The 20,587-nt window shown below is 40.7% G+C and overlaps 1 protein-coding gene across 1 annotated transcript in view; it reads left to right on the plus strand.

Annotated features, from left to right (window-relative positions):
* Window positions 1-6,553: 6,553 nt before the first annotated feature.
* The window catches only part of LOC124136913 (low-density lipoprotein receptor-related protein 2-like), a 29,931-nt gene continuing 15,897 nt past the window's right edge, over window positions 6,554-20,587 (plus strand). Inside the window, exons 1-2 of the mRNA XM_046502971.2 lie at window positions 6,554-6,703; window positions 15,156-15,398. Of these exons, the coding sequence (XP_046358927.2) occupies window positions 6,652-6,703; window positions 15,156-15,398 (295 nt within the window). The 5' untranslated portion in view covers window positions 6,554-6,651. The remainder of the gene's footprint in view (window positions 6,704-15,155; window positions 15,399-20,587) is intronic.

The following is a 20,587-nucleotide window of genomic DNA, read 5'->3' on the forward strand; positions in this document are numbered from 1 at the left end:
ACAGGAAATGGGAGACGTGCACACATACAATGCCTAGGGCAAGCTATGTGTGCTGCTGTGGGGTTACTGAATTCGACTTTAAACCATTATGATGAAGTCACGCTATTGTTGTTGCGGGTGATTCGGAGCCAGGAATTCACTGACGTGCATTTTAACAAGTAAAACAGACGCAACTGTACATGTAGATCATTATTCAAAATACCAGAGAGATATGTGTCAACCACAACATAGTTAATCGGTGAATCACTCATAAAAGTTGATTCCGTAAGAAGAATAAATTCTACTCTTGAGTTCTCAGTGTTCTTAATGAGAATCCTCGAATCCTTTGGAGTATGGAGGAAATCACGAGAATCTCTTAATTTTATGTCCGGAATCAACAGAGTCAATTGATTTCTCCGATTTAAACCACGTTCAGAATGGACAGTGAATTCCTGGCTCAGAATCAATTACAACAACAGCAGCGTGTCGTCATCATAATGGTTTGAATATAATATCACAATCCTCGTGTCAGCATTGCATGATGATGTGGCTGACGTTTGGAACAATCCTGATAAATCGTACAAATTACGTGAAGCTGTCATAAAATCTTAAAAACCTCGTACTTCAAAATGCAATACAATGATGAGGAAACCGAAACAGTACTCGTCTTAATCACTAAAAGAACATAAAGCCACCATGACGATTGTGTGCCCAGAGCTATAGTTAGTTTAGTGGTCATCCGATGTCGACGGGGATAGTGTACTGTCACCTGGCTTCAGTCGGTTCACTGTTGCAGTCGTGTGGAAGAGATACTGTGTGTAACAGTGACAATAATGATATAAGATAGTGACACTGTGTGATACAGATACGATGTGTGACAGTGCCAGTAATTGTATAATATAGTGACACTGTGTTATAGAGATACGCTGTGTGACAGTGACAATAATTGCATAAGAGAGAGGCACTGTGTGTGATAGAGATACGATGTGTGACAGTGACAATATTTGTATAAGATAGTGACACTCATGACTGTGTGATAGAGATACGCTGTGTGACAGTGACAATAATTGCATAAGAGAGAGGCACTGTGTGTGATAGAGATACGATGTGTGACAGTGACAATATTTGTATAAGATAGTGACACTCATGACTGTGTGATAGAGATACGCTGTGTGACAGTGACAATAATTGCATAAGAGAGAGGCACTGTGTGTGATAGAGATACGATGTGTGACAGTGACAATATTTGTATAAGATAGTGACACTCATGACTGTGTGATAGAGATACACTGTGTGACAGTGACAATAATTGCATAAGAGAGAGGCACTGTGTGTGATAGAGATACGATGTGTGACAGTGACAATATTTGTATAAGATAGTGACACTCATGACTGTGTGATAGAGATACGCTGTGTGACAGTGACAATAATTGCATAAGAGAGAGGCACTGTGTGTGATAGAGATACGATGTGTGACAGTGACAATATTTCTATAAGATAGTGACACTCATGACTGTGTGATAGAGATACGATGTGTGACAGTGACAATAAGTGCATAAGACAGTGACACTCATGACTGTGTGATAGAGATACGCTGTGTGACAGTGACAATAATTGCATAAGAGAGAGGCACTGTGTGTGATAGAGATACGATGTGTGACAGTGACAATATTTGTATAAGATAGTGACACTCATGACTGTGTGATAGAGATACGCTGTGTGACAGTGACAATAATTGCATAAGAGAGAGGCACTGTGTGTGATAGAGATACGATGTGTGACAGTGCCAGTAATTGTATAATATAGTGACACTGTGTTATAGAGATACGATGTGTGACAGTGCCAGTAATTGTATAATATAGTGACACTGTGTTATAGAGATACGCTGTGTGACAGTGACAATAATTGTATAAGACAGTGATAGTGTGTTACAGAGATTGGTGACGATCAAAATTTAAAGACGACATACAGCCCATGGTCTGATATTTTACCGACGCGTCAGACAATTAACACAACGGGATAACCTCAAACAACAGGTTCTCGCCGGAACTTGGACACAATATTCATGTTTGGCTTCATCCCTTCGTAATATAATTAGGTTTTGGTGTAAATCTCTTGTGTGTTAGTAATAGGATTGTATTAAATAATTGATTATATATGTAAAATGCGTTATTAGTATAATATTATGTAAGTGTGATAGTATGTACTATTTTTATGTTCTTGTGTCAAGAGTGAGTGAATATTGTCTTATTACGCAGTCAACATTATTACGACTATGCTTGTAAAATAACGGGATTTGTTAAAGTACATGTGAATCATAGCAGGTGTAGGCATCCACATTCTTTGGATTCGGTGGCACCAGGCCAGGTCACATACTTCAACCAACCGTTCCCAGTCGGATGTTACAGGTCTTGGTTATAAGTGGCCTATCCTGCCCCTGTATTAGGTACGGCTACTGCGTTTCATAGATAGTCGTTGCCAACAGAATGTCCAATTATGCGGAGATTGTTTGTGTGATAATTGACGGTATAGAAGAAACCAGGAGGCCATGACTAAGTTTAAGTTAGAATGTTTAAGGAATATACGAAAGGCAACTAAATACATGAGATTCGGGGGCACGAATAACCCAGTCGTCCAAGGTGCCGATATTAGCCCTGTAGAGTTGCGTCCCTTTGGCCTGCCAGGAATCTATAATCCCAGTTTCGAATCGAAGTTCTATGTTTCAAATTGAAGGTTCTTTCAGTTCCATACTCGTGGTCGTGTGTTTCACTTAAGTGGTAAAAGTGTAAGATCTGAATCACTGAATACAGGGGCACGGGTGGCCCAGTCGTCTAAGGCGCCGCGAATCGCTGTTCAGAGTTGCGTCCCTTGGGCACGCCAGAAATCTATGATTGTGGGTTCGAATCCCGGTTCGCCCCGATTATGTTTCTAGGTTTGTCAGCACCACACCCGTGCTCGTGGGTTTCACCGAACTGGTAAACGTCTGAGACCTGCAACACTTCGGGCTTTCCTCCCACATTAAGCTGACACTCCGCGATATAACTGGAATACTGTTAAAAGCGGCGTTAAACCCAACTCACTCACTCACTCATATTACAATCTGACACTTCGTCATATAACCAAAATACTGTTGAAAGTGGCGTTACACTAACCTCACAGGGTTGACGTTTTGCTCAAATTAATTTTCAAAATGGTTCGGTTCAGTAAGGCAATGGTCATGACAAGATGGTTTAACTCCAACACTTTTACTTTGACGTCAGTAAATAGATTTGTTTAACGAAATGCAGGAAGTTTATAAATAACTTCAAACTAAAAAGTCAATTACAGTGGGTGAGGTCCGCCAGTTCGGTCGCGGCAATTATGTGCACACCTAAATAGCATCCTCTGTAAGAGGGAAACTTTCTTAGCTCCTGACTGCAATGTAAATATAGAACGTCAGCGCCAGAGAAAAATCAGCCTCGATTATCTGCCGAAACAGATTCCACTGGGCGTAAAAGGCAAAATGGTGGTTACAATTATATGAATGGATCACTGAAATTCAGTAATGACACCCGGTGTTTGCGAAAATGTTCAGCATGTCTTGCCCTACCGGTAGCAGCCGCCACCCACAAGCTACATACTTAGTTTCCTACCCCCACACAGCAGGACTCATACCGTACGAGGGCGGCCTGTAAACAAATGCGTCTTCACCAGACAATCCAGAGACACAACAGCGCGTTTACGGATTTCGAGAGAGAGAGAGAGAGAGAAACAAACAAACAAACAAACAAACAAACAAACACAAACACACACACACACTTACACTTACTAACACTATAGTGTCACATGTTAAATACACTTCATACTAAAACACATACACGAACAATAAAATATAACATCCGACCAGGTATGGCCTACGAGAAATAAAAGCAAATTATAACGTCATAATCTGGATAAAGTAAAATAAGACATATACTAACACAATGTTTAAAATTAAGGTTGGGTTCTGAACACGCACGCTCGCACGCACACGCACACACACACACGCCAAATTACTTATAAAGTCACGCACGCAATCATACACAAACATGTAGATACCCACACACCCACCCCACACCATACCACGCACACACGCACACACACACGCACAAGTACACGCACACACAAACACACGCACGCACACACACATACCATACGTACATTATACCACACACACACCATACGTACATTATACCCCCCCCCCACACGCACGCACTCACCACGCACCCCCCCCCCCCCCCCTACACACACACACACACACACGCACGCACGCACACACGTACACATACACCATACGTACATCTTTTTGTGGGAATATCTACATGCATCATAGATTATATATCTACATGCTATATGCTATGTATCAACAAGTGATTTCATCAGGCGTATAATTATTAAATAATAAAAAACAGAGTCCAGATATTCGTGCTTGTCAAAACTCCTTTATGCACACAAGATCTTTCGCCGTTCAACAACGTTCAATATATATAATTTAGCATTCCATTCTGGAAGATCCGGGGTAGAATAAGTCAATGTTTAGAGGTACATTGAACCGCAAAGGTGTGTAACAAACTGCATAAACAGGCATGATAAATGTAAATAATTTTTAATTACTTCGAATTCCTTTGACATGTTTTACAGAATGAACATATCATGTAACCCATCGGCAATATGTTTCCTAGAACACTGAAAACACGGGTTACAATGAAAGTGTGTTCTTCCTTTCTAAATATCATACTTGGAAAGGGAAATGGTGTTGTTTTACTCAGATAAGGTCATCCTTGTTTTCAAGAAATGAACAATGCTTTGTAATAATGCTATTCTGACAATTTCGGATCTAATCGGTGCAACATGTCCGCATTCTCGATAATATCAATCTATATTTGTCTCATGACGTCAGTACAAAATCCGGAGGTGTTTTGTTAGAACACTGTAAGTACTGTAATTTCAACTGTGATTTCATCAATATATACCAGCTTTTACGAATGAGTATGTAAGTTTCATAAGTTTGGGAACATTTTGCCAAAACTGGATTTAAGGTAACGAGAAATACACTTTATTACAGGGTTTAAAATAATGACACTGTTGTCGGGAGAGTTACACCATTCAAAATGTACCTGACGTTGCAAGACGCAGGTAAGAAAATGTGAAAACACAAAAGGTTTACATACATCCACGAACAAAAAAACGCTGCGCTGCAATCTTGGAAATGAATTATAGCATTTGATAAGAGTTTCCACGGGAGGATTTCATGTATGAATGCTGCTAAGTGCATAGTATTGGTTTTCACATATAAAAGCGGAATAAAAGAAAAGGAGAACTGGGCCCTGTTCCACAAAGCGATCTTAGCGCTAAGTCGGTCGTAACTCCCATTCTTTAACACTGACTTACGACAATCGTAGCGCTAAGATCGCTTTGTGGAACGGGGCCCTGGTACCATGACATTTAATATTTGTTTCAGTGAAATATTAAAAGAACGTGCTAAATTAGTTAGACCACGGTAGCGTCCATCTCTAACAAAACGAGTCCATGGGCCTGGAGATATTTATACTTGTGGCAGTGATAAATAAAAGCGACAAAAACATTTCCATAATCGTAAGAAATCTCTTCCAAAAGCAGCGTCCAAAGAAAGATTCCAACTATATCAACCATGTGTAATGAATCACTTTTAAACCGGGGGCACGGGTGGCCCAGGCGCTCGGGGGTTTCACCGAAGTGGTAAACGTCTGAGACCTGCATCACTTCGGGCTTTCCTCCCACACTAAGCTGGGAAGTAACTGGGATACTGTTAAAAGAGGCTTTAAACCCTACTCACTCACTTAGTTACTATAATGAGTCCATGCGGGCAGTCGCCTAATATAAGGAGTTGCAATTCGCTCATCCTCGTCCCATACCCGTGCCAGAAACTTATGATGGAGTTCCGGTTCGCCCAAGTTTTTGTTTCTTGGTTTGTCAGCACCAAACCCGTGCTCGTGGGTGTCACCAAAGTGGTAAATACATCGTCAAATCGGGCTTTCCTCCGACATCAAGCTTACACGCCATGTGCAATACTGTCCAAAGCAACATTAAACCCAGCTCATTCACTTACTCTTTGGCATACACTGAACAACACAACCTATGATTGTGGGTTCGAATCCTGGTTCGCCCCGATTATGTTTCTAGGTTTGTCAGCACCATACCCGTGCTCGTGAGTTGCACCGAAGTGGTAAACGTCTGAGACCCGCATTACTTCGGGCTTTCCTCCCACATTAAGCTGACACGCCGTGATATAACTGGAATACTGTTAAAAACGGCTTTAAACCCATTTCACACACTCACTTTTAAATCGTGATGATGTCACGTAAAGGGGAGCGAATCATTTTCAAGCATTGCCACCCGTCACAAATTCATGCAAGAGTAAGTCAGTTATTCACCTGAAAAAAACAACCACGGGAACATTTGGTGCAAGTCTACAAATACAAGTAAAAAATACACATTGTTAGCTCATACAAACGCCGTTGCATCAAACGCCGTTTTGAGCTGTTTTTCATTTTCCCCTAGAGGTCATGTCTTTGTTTTGGTTCCGCCTGTGTCGTCACATATATTCAGCTTCCTGTTTCGGACATGATAGCCAGATGAAGTTGGCCAGTGTAACTGGCAGTCAGCATAAGCAGGATGTACGGCTCTCGCGGATGGTGCCTCATCGCCATGGTCTGTGTCGTTAGCGGTGAGTACTTGCTTCCATATGTAAATTTGTCCTGCATCTCTCTGTTTGTAAGTGTGTACCATTCACGCGTATTGATACTGCATTACTTGTATTCCCATATATCCATCCATCTTTAATTGTCGTGCTATCATGAGGACTCCTTCCACCAACATACACCAACCCACCCCCATCAACAACAACAGAGAGAGAGAAAGAGAGAGAGAGAGAGAGAGAGAGAGAGAGAGAGAGAGAGAGAGAGAGAGAGAGAGAGAGAGAGAGAGAGAGAAAGAGAGAGGGAGACAAACAAACAAAGAAACAAACAAACAAACAAACAAACAAACACACACACACACACACACACACACACACACACTTACACTTACTAACACTCCCCCCCCCCCCCCTCCCAAAGTCAAATAATTGATGATTTATACTACTGGATTCGGAGGAAGAACATAATTTATATTCACTATTTGAACACATGCTCACGATATGGTGCATGAAGTGCGCAGTGTGTTTACATACCTTATGTTCCATTGTCGGATGTTTGGCAATCACATTCACTATCAATGTCAAATTTGACTTTGGTATTATAAATATAGAGGAATGTAATCACTGACGTTTCAGCAAAATATTAGTCATACGGAATACAAAATGAACTCACTAACATTCTTGTACCTAATTAAAACGCGATTTATATGAACATGAGCAATTACACCACTTCATATTCATGAAAACCAACATTTCATATTCAAAATGAAAGCGTGATTTATTTCCGTCTATTTTTAGGGGTAAGACGAGAAAGATACGGGAATCTTTTAACTGTCATTCTTATTACGCTAACTTGAAATATTGTGTAGTAAACCACAACATTTCACGTGACACATGAAACTATTGCCGGCCCTGAAATATGATACGATACGAGAGCGTTATGTACACTGAAGTAGAGATATCCTATATGCAAATGCGTTATCAGTCAAAGTGCAGATATGATAAGACATTCCTAGGCGTTATACAGCATTTATGCGCAATGAAATCGGCGACATTGGCAACATATATTCTCTCTGGACCCGATAATAAAATCCCATAAGCAAAGCCCATAAGCAGACTCTGTCAAGTGGTGAATGTTTACACGTGCTGTGGGTAATTACGTAATAGAGATCCATTACCAAAGTCCTTGTTGACATTGTATCAAATTCTGCCGAAGCAGTATCATAAAATTTAACCTTATTCAACTAATGTACCATCAAAATCGGATGTTTATTACTCAATCCTTCGATTGTAATACATAAAGTGCTGGTTAACGAAATGGGCTGTGCTGCTTGGAGAGGTATATTTTCTATTTGTTTTGTTAAATAACGATGACTAGTACCTACATGTATTTACTAAGAGGATCTCCTGGTCACAATATATATTTAATGTTTACTACACATACATATGATGTGATATCGTGTCACTTATCAAGGGATTCGAGGAACAATAACATTGCCTTTACCCACGTAGCACCAGCTGAAATTCGCGCATCCCTGTTCTTGGCAAAACATATTGAAAATGTCCCGACAAATACGCTGAGCGGAGTGCTGCATGCCGTGCATCCATTAAGCACAGGTAAATTTAATCATGGACTGCTGCATCCTGCTAGTAATGAGTAAGTGGTGTGATGAAATAGCTGGTTGGAGCGATCACCTTGTCCGTTGCGTACTGTTAATGGAGAGCATCGGCATCTGCAAAATATCTGGCGTTTCATTATCTTCGTGATATCCGTCTATCCTTCCCACTGCATTCCGGATATGTTTTTTTCCTGACATGGACACGTGCCAGTTATAGGTGCGAGTATGTATTACCTTAATTACGGCATAGACGTTTTAATCAACACCACGGTACAACCCTGAAAACTCGAACGATCGAAATATGGTTTGTTGTCTGTGGTTCGCGATGCACAAATTGTCAGTATCGGACCATGGGGTGCTCATACGGATTCTGACAGGAATAAAATGTAAAAAATGTTATATAAAGATATATTAAGTTTATGAAGTTCGGGTAATTATTTTTTTGAATAAGGAATACAAAACACAAGGAGTTAACAGAAGAAGTTGGATTGCTAACATTCGTTTGGCTAAAAAATAAAATATGCTATTTTAGTATGAACAGGATTTAGGACACAATCAAACCCAGACTTTAAGAGTAAATATCAAATACTACTATGACATGACTTTTAGGAGTGACCTTTGAGAACAATAATCACGTTACTGTTCCTCGTTTGTAAAGGTCACTGCTGTGTATGGCAATACTGTATGTTGTATGCTGTTAACGTATTTGTCGTTTTCAAAACACGAAATAGGTCAATGAATTTAATTTGATTTTACATCACAGTGGCTTCTTTATTACAACCAGTTTAAAGGGAGAAAAGGAGGATCTGTGCTATATTTATATTATTGTCTTTTTCCTGTACTTACACAGGCCTGTGATATTTCTTACGTGGGTGTAGGAAATAGTTTAAAATAAATATTTTCGTTAGCCTCGCATGATTAAACTGTGGAGCTCTGTACGTCATGGTACTGGTACTTACTTTGGAGATTTAACGTGCGCTTTCCGACTGATGCGTATTTCGCACACGGGTGGTACTGGTATTTGGATTTCTGATTTGTAGTCAGAAGTCGCTACTCTCTTTAAAGAGCGTGTTCCAAATTACAATCTCATTACTGCGTAAAATGTGTTCACCCCCGAATTCATTACAGTGTGAAATTTGTTCACCCCTAGCATAAAATCTTGAGATGCCCCCCTAATCCCCCTATTGTTTGATCAATTAGTACGCCTGGGCGATTTTACTACTAGGACAAAAGGTGCCGGACAAGTAGGATGCTCCCCACTGTACAAATGAGTTTGAATAATACTTCGCTGGTTTGGTGAAATGAAAGTCAATTGAGCTCATGTCATGGGTTGGTTGTCGGGCGTCCAGTGTTGTCAGCGTCTGTAAACATCTTCTCCCAATAAATCTGAAACATCACAGGCTTGTTTCCACAAATGATGACACCTCAATTTGTTTCAAGAGTTTCGAATCCGATTTGTAATATGGCCTCCACGGCGGTCATATTAAAAAGATATTCATGGTAATTCCTCAAATAATTAAAAAACTCCCCCTAAAACTACTCCAGGCACTACTCAAACTATACAATCTCATCTACCTAAACGGACAGGTTCCTACTCCCTGGAAACAGGCCCTAGTCATACCAATCCCTAAACCTAATAAACCAGCTAATCAAGCTAACTCATATAGACCAATATCCCTAACTTCAAACTTATGTAAAGTAATGGAATCAATGGCTAAAAATAGATTACAACATTACTTAACCCAAAATAACATCATAAACCCAGATCAAAGCGGTTTCACTCCTGGCCGCTCAACCCTAGATAACCTCGCCCGACTAGAACAAGATATTAAGACAGGACAGCTAAATAAACAATATACCACAAGCATCTTCTTAGACTTCTCTAAAGCTTTCGACATGGTATGGCACGATGGGCTAATACAAAAACTTAAAAAAATAGGACTCAAAGGTCAGATAATAAACTACATCCAGGACTTCCTAAACAATCGTAAAATAACCGTGGGTATAGACCAAACTCTATCGGACCAATGTCCCCTAGAAAATGGTACTCCACAGGGCAGTATCCTCAGCCCCACCCTCTTCAATATAATGATAAACGATCTATTCGAGGGCCTATCCCCTAAAGTAAACACATCAAAATTCGCGGATGATGGAGCCATCTGGATCCGCACTAAAAGCATGAACATGGTCCAAAATTTACTCCAAAAATCTCTTAATAAAATACAACAATGGGCTGACAAATGGGGCTTCTCCCTTAACTCAGAAAAAACAACAGGAATAGTATTCAAACATAAAAACATGAAACCCGCCTCCCCAATCCTCCAGCTAAACAATCAAACAATCAAATTTCATAAACAAACCAAATTCTTAGGACTTATTTTCGATGAACATCTCACCTGGGATACTCACATCCAAAACCTAAAAACTAAATGCAGTAAAGACCTAAACACCCTAAAATGCCTAACTGGCTCTAACTGGGGAGCATCCAAAGATACCCTCCTCTCTCTCTACATATCACTAATTACATCAAAACTAGACTACGGCTGCGCCATATACAACACCCTAAACAACTCTCTATCTAAAAAACTTGACTCAATACAATATCAGGCTCTCAAACTAATTACACGCACCCAACATGGCACCTCCTACACCTCACTTCAGGCCTTAACAGGAGAAATGCCACTAAGTCTACGCAGGGAACAGCTAAGCTTAAATTTCTGGGCCGCGTCCCAATCAAACCCTCTCATCCAAAACTTAATAAACCAAAACATCAGCCCCAAAAACCAAGCTCTAGCTCGTAAACACCCCTTACTTACCCCAATATCCCAAAGAATAACAAACTACCTAAATGAACACCAAATTAAAAATCTTAAACAAAACTGCAAACAATCAAATATCTTTACCCCTAAACTTAAAATACCCAAAATAGACACAACACTAGCTAGCCAAATAAATAAACAAACCGACCCAAACATAGCTAAAACTACCACACTAGCATACATACACGAAAATTGGCCAAATTGGTGTCACATTTACACGGACGGATCCTCAGATCCGACCTCCAAACACACAGGTTTCGGAGTCCATACCACACAACCAACTAAAACCACACAATCCTTCCGACTCCCAAACAACCGATCAATATTCACGGCAGAACTAATGGGCATGGCCTCAGCCCTCCATAATCAAGAATCCAAAAACCACAAAAAAATCCTAATACTTACCGACTCCCTAAGTGGACTGCAAGCCCTCCAAAACAAAAATACCAAAAACCGACCTAAATTAATAAATCAAATACTTAAAAGCTCCAACGACCTAACTAAGGCAGGCAAACAAATAACCTTCTTGTGGATACCCGCCCACGTAGGAATATACGGTAATGAAAACGCCGATAAAGCAGCTAAACTATCCCTCAAAATCCCAGAAATAAGCTTAAACTTACCCATCTCAAAATCAGAAATTAAAAGTGTAAACAAGCAAAAAATCACCAAAAAATGGCATAACCTATATCTAAACTCAAATAGCCAAATCAAAAAAGTGCTCAGCAAACCACTAACCAAACCAAAAATTCTCCATCCATCCAAAAAAATCGACAGAGTAATCACTAAACTCCAAACAGGACACACCAACCTAAATAACCACCTAAAAAAATTTAAAAAACACACTACAGGTAACTGCCCACACTGCAAACAACCAGAAACCCCAGAACACGCACTCATCCACTGCACACACTACCTAACACATCGAACCGCATTACAAACCACCCTCAATCTAAACAAGGCTCTAACTCTAGAAGCAATACTAAACCCACAAAATAAACTAGAAAACTTCAAGGCCTTAGGCGTATTCTTAATAAAAACGGAACTAATAAAACGCATCTAAAAACACAATAACCTACCAAATCAAAATCACATAAACAAACAAACATCCACCATACCCAGCTCCCTTAGTTCTCCTCCCCAATCCAATCGGCATCTATTCCAAATCTCAAAATTCCCAAATTCTATATAAGCAACCCCTAAAACCCCCCTCTTGGGTTGCACAGACCACCTTCGCCCCTTTCGGAAACACATTAAATGGCCTGGCCGGGCCCGTGTGCGAAATACGCATCAGTCGGAAAGCGCACGTTAAATCTCCAAAGTAAGTAAGTAAGTAAGTAATTCCTCGTTCATATTTGTCCAAGCTGTAATGAAATGTCGTCACGCCGAAGACCCGAGTTCGATTCCCGACATGGGTACAATGTGTGAAGCCCATTTCTGGTGTCCCCCGCCGTGATATTGCTGGAATATTGCTAAAAGCGGCGTAAAACCATACTCACTCACTCACTCACTGTAATGAAATGTGGTACATATGTAGTGCGTCTCAACGTGTATATTATGCTTTTTGCGATATTTCAACTGTTTACCTTGATTTGACATTTGCACATCAACCACACAGAAAACCGAAGCTTCTTATGGCCTCTTCTCTGCCACTTTCGTTCCAAATGTACTGGTATTTGTATTTTTAGTACTGGTATTTGTATTGTTAGTAGACCCGTGAAGATCCGGGTTAGAATAGGTCTTCAGCCACCCATCCTTTCCGTAAAAGGCGACTCTGCTTGTAGGAAATGGCGACGATGCTTGTTGAGAGTAGGCGACTAACGGGATCGGGTGGTCAGGCCCGCTGACTTGGTTGATCATATCCCAATTGCGTGGATCGATGCTCATGATGTCAATCACTGGATTGTCTGGTCCAGACTCGATTATTTACAGACCGCCGCCATATAGCTGGAATATTGCTGAGTGCGGCGTAAAACAACAATAAAGCATGTATTGTTAGCAGTGGGATCTACATGTACAGGTACATGTGTGTGTTCGATTTTTTCTATCCTGTTCGCACGTCGAGTTATACTGTGAGCCACACCGTCGTGGTCTAAAGACATATTTTATTGTTACACACAGGATTTTCATCGTAATTAATTCTTTGTGTGAACTCGTAATGATAAATCAATTACATGTGTCACTAGCCGGGTGTACATGAGTTTGTATAGTATTACGTTCTTGTAGGTGCACTGTATTCGGTGGTGTTATGTCAACTCATGAACTATTTGGCCTCGTGATGTGCAATCATACGTACCTTGCTTATGTCACGTGTCACTATTATTCTCAAAAGTTAACGTTTTGGTGTGTTAGCTAAAGAATGCTGTCTTAGTGACACTGTGTACACCTGATGAAAATTATGTTGTCAAAAATGCCTGCCCCCAAAGCATTAGACTGTTTCAACATTTCCAGTGCCAAGCTGCCTGTTTACGCAAGTCATGTGTAATATGCCATTATTTCAGAGCTGTAATTCACTTTGAAAGACGGGCGGTGGGGTAGTCCAGTGGTTAAAGCGTTGACTTGTCTCGCCGAAGACCCGGGTTCGAATCCCCACATGGGTACAATGTATGTGAAGCCCATTTTCCGGTGCCCCCTGCCATGATATTGCTGGACTATTATTAAAAGCGGCGTAAAACCATACTCACTCACTTTAAAAGGAGCACAAATATTTCAGTGTTTCATATTATCCAAATACGCATTACATGGCAACATGTTGGTGTTTTTTCTTAAGAACTGTATTGATATGTACACAGAAGACGAATTATTTTGTTAAGCCATAATGTACACGACATCTTATCAAAAATAATGTAAATTATCAGTTATCAATGGACACTCTGCTTCTCTCGAAATTTTCAGTCGTCCCAATGACTTCAAGCTAATGCCATTGAATGACATTTTATCGGATGAGAAGAATGCTCAAACGATAGACCAGGCAAACCTGACAAGACCACAATACACCAATGTTGAACTTTGTTACATTATTTATAATAGGCATTTAGGAAGTCAATGAATGTAGACTGACATTGTTCTGTACAGTGAGTGAGTTGGGTTTAACGCCGCGTTGAACAGTATTCCAGTAATATCACGGCGCGTCAGCTTAATGTGGGAGGATAGCTCGAAGTGATGCAGGCCTCAGACGTTTACCACTTCGGTGAAACCCCCGAGCACGGGTATGGTGTTGACAAACCTAGAAACATAAACGGGGTGAACCGGGAATCGAACCCACAATCCTAGGTTTCTGGCGTGCCCACGGGACTCAACTCTGCACAGCGAATCGCGGCGCCTTAGACAACTGGGCCAGCCGTGCCCCCTTGTTCTGTACAGAAGGCAGAAGGGGTTCATATCTACAAAACGACCTTTTGTATGATGCAACATACACCTGGTGTCATCACTGATTTTCAGTGATCAATTCGTACAATTTTGACCGCTATCGTGCCGTGTGCGCCCAATGCAATCTGTTTCGGAAGGTAAATGAGACTGGCTATTCTCTGGGCGCTGACGTCTTATATTTACATGACATTTTTGTAGAATTCAATAGTTATGGTTAGTCACGCGTCTCAAAATTATATGTAGCAGGGCGTGGTGTCATCCCACAGATGACATCCTAACCTTGTCAGCTTCCTGACGGGGTTAACCTCTTTGGTCATGTGGACAAGGCGCCCGACCTCTGATCAGATGGTCCGTGATTCGGATCCAATCGCGGGACTGGGCGCCCAACGTGGGGCTGAGCACGTTCATATTAAATTTGAGCAAAATAAGCCTCAGTACCCTACTATGCGGCCCGGGACGTGCCTTCTGTTGAAGGGGGAGTATGTAGCAGGCGTGGTGTCATCCCACAGATGACATCTTTACCTTGTCAGCTTTGTCTTTGGTCCGACCTCGGATCAGAAGGTCCATTGTTCGAATCCCATCAAGGGGCTGTTAAAAATTTTATGGCCGCTACATATATAAATGGAATATTGTTCAAAGCGGCACTCACTCACTCACTTCCACTCTGTATTTCAGGCATAGAAGATGTGATGGTATTTGTGACAGACAAGTCCAAAGAAGTAGCTGGTCAAATTCACCGTATCAACGTGACGTCATCAGCCGTCTCTACACTTCCATTGTTTAAAGTTATTAGGCCTGTCGCTATTGGGTATGACAGCTTGACGGAAAATATCTACTGGAGTGACGTCATGTCTAAAGAAATCCGGTCAGCCAAATTTGATGGCTCCAAAGAGGCAACACTGTTGGATCTCGATACAAGTAAGTGCAAACGTTAAATAATCCTGCCTCATGAAGTCGGTGAAAAATAATGATGATACCATTTCAGATTTGAATATACATTGGATGGTTATCGTTGCCACTATACAGTGAAATCCCCAGCCCTCGAACATTCGGAAATATGTCGTGTTATCCGTCCTTCGAGTTATAGAAGTTCAACCTCATGTATGTGTCAGGGATACCTTTTTTTCCCCGTCCATGTTATTGACAATGAATAAACGTTTCATCACAACTTTTGAGGGTCAGTAATATTACTTCTTACCCATGTGGGAATCCGGATAGAGGGTATCAAACGTTCTGTAATGCTCTTGTGAATTATGTTTTTTTCTATGAATAATTCGTTTTTTCATTGGTTGTCGGTTTGATTTGATTTAGGTAAGAAAGAGAATAACCACCACGAATCTCGGAATTACGGTGTGTGTCTTTCCCCCGGGAGTTAATGTTATAAATCGCTCACATGGGACCTGTCACATGGATTCCTTTGGGAAATATGGAATCCGTTATTTCTCGAGGCTACGTAATGTTATTCTCATAGTCAAAATTCCACATTATGCCACTGTCGGAGCCGTTCCACTGAGCAAAGGGCGATGGGGTAGGCTAGTTGTTAAAGCGTTAGCTCGTCACGTCGAAGACCTGGATTCGATTCCCCAAATGGGTACAATGTGCTAAGGCCATTTCCTGTGTCCTGCCGTGATATTGCTGGAATATTGCTTAAAGCGGCGTAAAACCATACTCACTCACTCCACTGAGCAAAATAAGCGATGTGATCGTCCTAACAATTGTCAATTGTTTATTGTATATTACAATTGCCCTTATTATGTCAAAGTATTGAAGTTGTAAATCATGTGCTGTGTAAGAAGCCTTACGGGGACTAACATTGTACAAGCGCAGCGAATAAAAGAACGTACAAGCAAAAAGTCTGCCAGTGAGTTTGGGTTTAACCGCACACCAGTCACCTGAGGGTTTGACAAATTAATGTGGGAGGAATGACGAAAGTACTTACTTACTGAAAGTTATCCGGGTCATCTACTTACCATAAACCGGTAGGAAACTGCGTGAACAGTGTCATTACCTTCCCTCTGTCATTTACGTGGGTGGTTTAGGATTAACATAGGATATTGCCGGTGTCACGAAATATATTCGCCCACAGAATAAAATCCCCCCCCCACCCCCCACCCCCCCCCCCCCCCCCCCCCCACACACACACCCGGCGAATTTATACCGGTACAGTTCCGCTACTCTCGAAATAAACTCTCCCCTACCCTACGAAATAAAATCCCCCCCCAGAATATTTCCTCCCCCGGTCGTTTAATAAATACTTGCCATGCAGTTCAATAGTTGCCAAACACTTCTGATAGAGACGATGTTGAGAATATGAAGTATAAAGGGCTTTACTTTGTGTTTTCTTTAACTACCGCAATATGAGACGATAAAATAGTATATAGTTAGATATAATACTAGTCGTTAGATATAGAGAATGTTTAGTAATTTTAGAAGTTCTAGGACAGTTATTAACACGTGTCGTGTCAGCCCTATGACATTCGCGATTGTCCACTTACAGAAAACATCTTGTGTTGGTTTAACATGAATTAGTAAAGGTTAATTAGGGATGCCCAACACGTTAATTAATGAAAGACGAGTAGTCAAAACACTGTCATTTCCTGCCCAGGACATCACACCCCTTCACGCTAAGGTCGGTGAGAAACATTCTCATCAAAGAAAACACACAGTGAAGACTGTAGATTCTCGTCGTCTAGCTACAAATCATGTGATGTATTAAAGGTTGAAGAATTTTGAACTGAACTAAAGCAAAACGCGACTACAAATATTTAAACATAGCCCACGAACTAAACCACCAGGTTCAAAAACTAGTCCAAATAGCCAAAAGTAGAGACTGGAAAAAATTCTGCGAAGGTATAAATAACCGTACAGATGCCAGAACGGTCTGGCGCAAAATCCACGCCATCAGAGGCTTAAAACGACATAAAAAAACCCCTAACATTGACAACTCAACCAACCCCGCCCAAAAAGCAAATAATCTCGCCAACCACTTTTCGGCCGTTAGCAGTAACACCAACTTCAGTAAAAAATTCCAAGATAAACTTAAAACAGAAAACAAACCCACAAAAGAACCAAACAATAACAATCTAGAAATAAATCAACCCTACACAATGGAGGAGCTCCTCTACGTAATCCAAAACAGGAAAAAGGGCACAGCCCCAGGATTAGACCTAACTTCTTACCAAATAATTAAAAAACTCCCCCTAAAACTACTCCAGGCACTACTCAAACTATACAATCTCATCTACCTAAACGGACAGGTTCCTACTCCCTGGAAACAGGCCCTAGTCATACCAATCCCTAAACCTAATAAACCAGCTAATCAAGCTAGCTCATATAGACCAATATCCCTAACTTCAAACTTATGTAAAGTAATGGAATCAATGGCTAAAAATAGATTACAACATTACTTAACCCAAAATAACATCATAAACCCAGATCAAAGCGGTTTCACTCCTGGCCGCTCAACCCTAGATAACCTCGCCCGACTAGAACAAGATATTAAGACAGGACAGCTAAATAAACAATATACCACAGGCATCTTCTTAGACTTCTCTAAAGCTTTCGACATGGTATGGCACGATGGGCTAATACAAAAACTTAAAAAAATAGGACTCAAAGGTCAGATAATAAACTACATCCAGGACTTCCTAAACAATCGTAAAATAACCGTGGGTATAGACCAAACTCTATCGGACCAATGTCCCCTAGAAAATGGTACTCCACAGGGCAGTATCCTCAGCCCCACCCTCTTCAATATAATGATAAACGATCTATTCGAGGGCCTATCCCCTAAAGTAAACACATCAAAATTCGCGGATGATGGAGCCATCTGGATCCGCACTAAAAGCATGAACATGGTCCAAAATTTACTCCAAAAATCTCTTAATAAAATACAACAGTGGGCTGACAAATGGGGCTTCTCCCTTAACTCAGAAAAAACAACAGGAATAGTATTCAAACATAAAAACATGAAACCTGCCTCCCCAATCCTCCAGCTAAACAATCAAACAATCAAATTTCAAAAACAAACCAAATTCTTAGGACTTATTTTCGATGAACATCTCACCTGGGATGCTCACATCCAAAACCTAACAACTAAATGCAGTAAAGACCTAAACACCCTAAGATGCCTAACTGGCTCTAACTGGGGAGCATCCAAAGATACCCTCCTCTCTCTCTACATATCACTAATTACATCAAAACTAGACTACGGCTGCGCCATATACAACACCCTAAACAACTCTCTATCTGAAAAACTTGACTCAATACAATATCAGGCTCTCAAACTAATTACACGCACCCAACATGGCACCTCCTACACCTCACTTCAGGCCTTAACAGGAGAAATGCCACTAAGTCTACGCAGGGAACAGCTAAGCTTAAATTTCTGGGCCGCGTCCCAATCAAACCCTCTCATCCAAAACTTAATAAACCAAAACATCAGCCCCAAAAACCAAGCTCTAGCTCGTAAACACCCCTTACTTACCCCAATATCCCAAAGAATAACAAACTACCTAAATGAACACCAAATTAAAAATCTTAAACAAAACTGCAAACAATCAAATATCTTCACCCCTAAACTTAAAATACCCAAAATAGACACAACACTAGCTAGCCAAATAAATAAACAAACCGACCCAAACATAGCTAAAACTACCACACTAGCATACATACACGAAAATTGGCCAAATTGGTGTCACATTTACACGGACGGATCCTCAGATCCGACCTCCAAACACACAGGTTTCGGAGTCCATACCACACAACCAACTAAAACCACACAATCCTTCCGACTCCCAAACAACCAATCAATATTCACGGCAGAACTAATGGGCATGGCCTCAGCCCTCCATAATCAAGAATCCAAAAACCACAAAAAAATCCTAATACTTACCGACTCCCTAAGTGGACTGCAAGCCCTCCAAAACAAAAATACCAAAAACCGACCTAAATTAATAAATCAAATACTTAAAAGCTCCAACGACCTAACTAAGGCAGGCAAACAAATAACCTTCTTGTGGATACCCGCCCACGTAGGAATATACGGTAATGAAAACGCCGATAAAGCAGCTAAACTATCCCTCAAAATCCCAGAAATAAGCTTAAACTTACCCATCTCAAAATCAGAAATTAAAAGTGTAAACAAGCAAAAAATCACCAAAAAATGGCATAACCTATATCTAAACTCAAATAGCCAAATCAAAAAAGTGCTCAGCAAACCACTAACCAAACCAAAAATTCTCCATCCATCCAAAAAAATCGACAGAGTAATCACTAAACTCCAAACAGGACACACCAACCTAAATAACCACCTAAAAAAATTTAAAAAACACACTACAGGTAACTGCCCACACTGCAAACAACCAGAAACCCCAGAACACGCACTCATCCACTGCACACACTACCTAACACATCGAACCGCATTACAAACCACCCTCAATCTAAACAAGGCTCTAACTCTAGAAGCAATACTAAACCCACAAAATAAACTAGAAAACTTCAAGGCCTTAGGCGTATTCTTAATAAAAACGGAACTAATAAAACGCATCTAAAAACACAATAACTCACCAAATCAAAATCACATAAACAAACAAACATCCACCATACCCAGCTCCCTTAGTTCTCCTCCCCAATCCCATCGGCATCTATTCCAAATCTCAAAATTCCCAAATTCTATATAAGCAACCCCTAAAACCCCCCTCTTGGGTTGCACAGACCACCTTCGCCCCTTTCGGAAACACATTAAATGGCCTGGCCGGGCCCGTGTGCGAAATACGCATCAGTCGGAAAGCGCACGTTAAATCTCCAAAGTAAGTAAGTAAGTAAGTAAGTGAACTGAACTGTCCGAAAGTTTATATCTAAAATTTTGGAATTGGATACAGTGATAAAGTCTTATATCAATATGTAGACTCATAAATATTGGTTTTATGTTTCAACGGAGATATTTTCTTATGAAATATCGCGTATTAGTGTAATTTGCATGCTTTACCATTCATTGTACCATTCTAAACCATGTGAATGTTGTAATATCAGTCAATCGGGTTGGAAAACAGCCCAATCCTCGCTCTATAAAGGACTATGTCAATCATTTTGCGAGTTGAAATGAC

This window comes from Haliotis rufescens, unplaced genomic scaffold (genome assembly GCF_023055435.1).
Source record: "Haliotis rufescens isolate VD_foot unplaced genomic scaffold, xgHalRufe1.0.p SCAF_1, whole genome shotgun sequence".
In the NCBI taxonomy this organism is placed as follows: domain Eukaryota; kingdom Metazoa; phylum Mollusca; class Gastropoda; order Lepetellida; family Haliotidae; genus Haliotis; species Haliotis rufescens.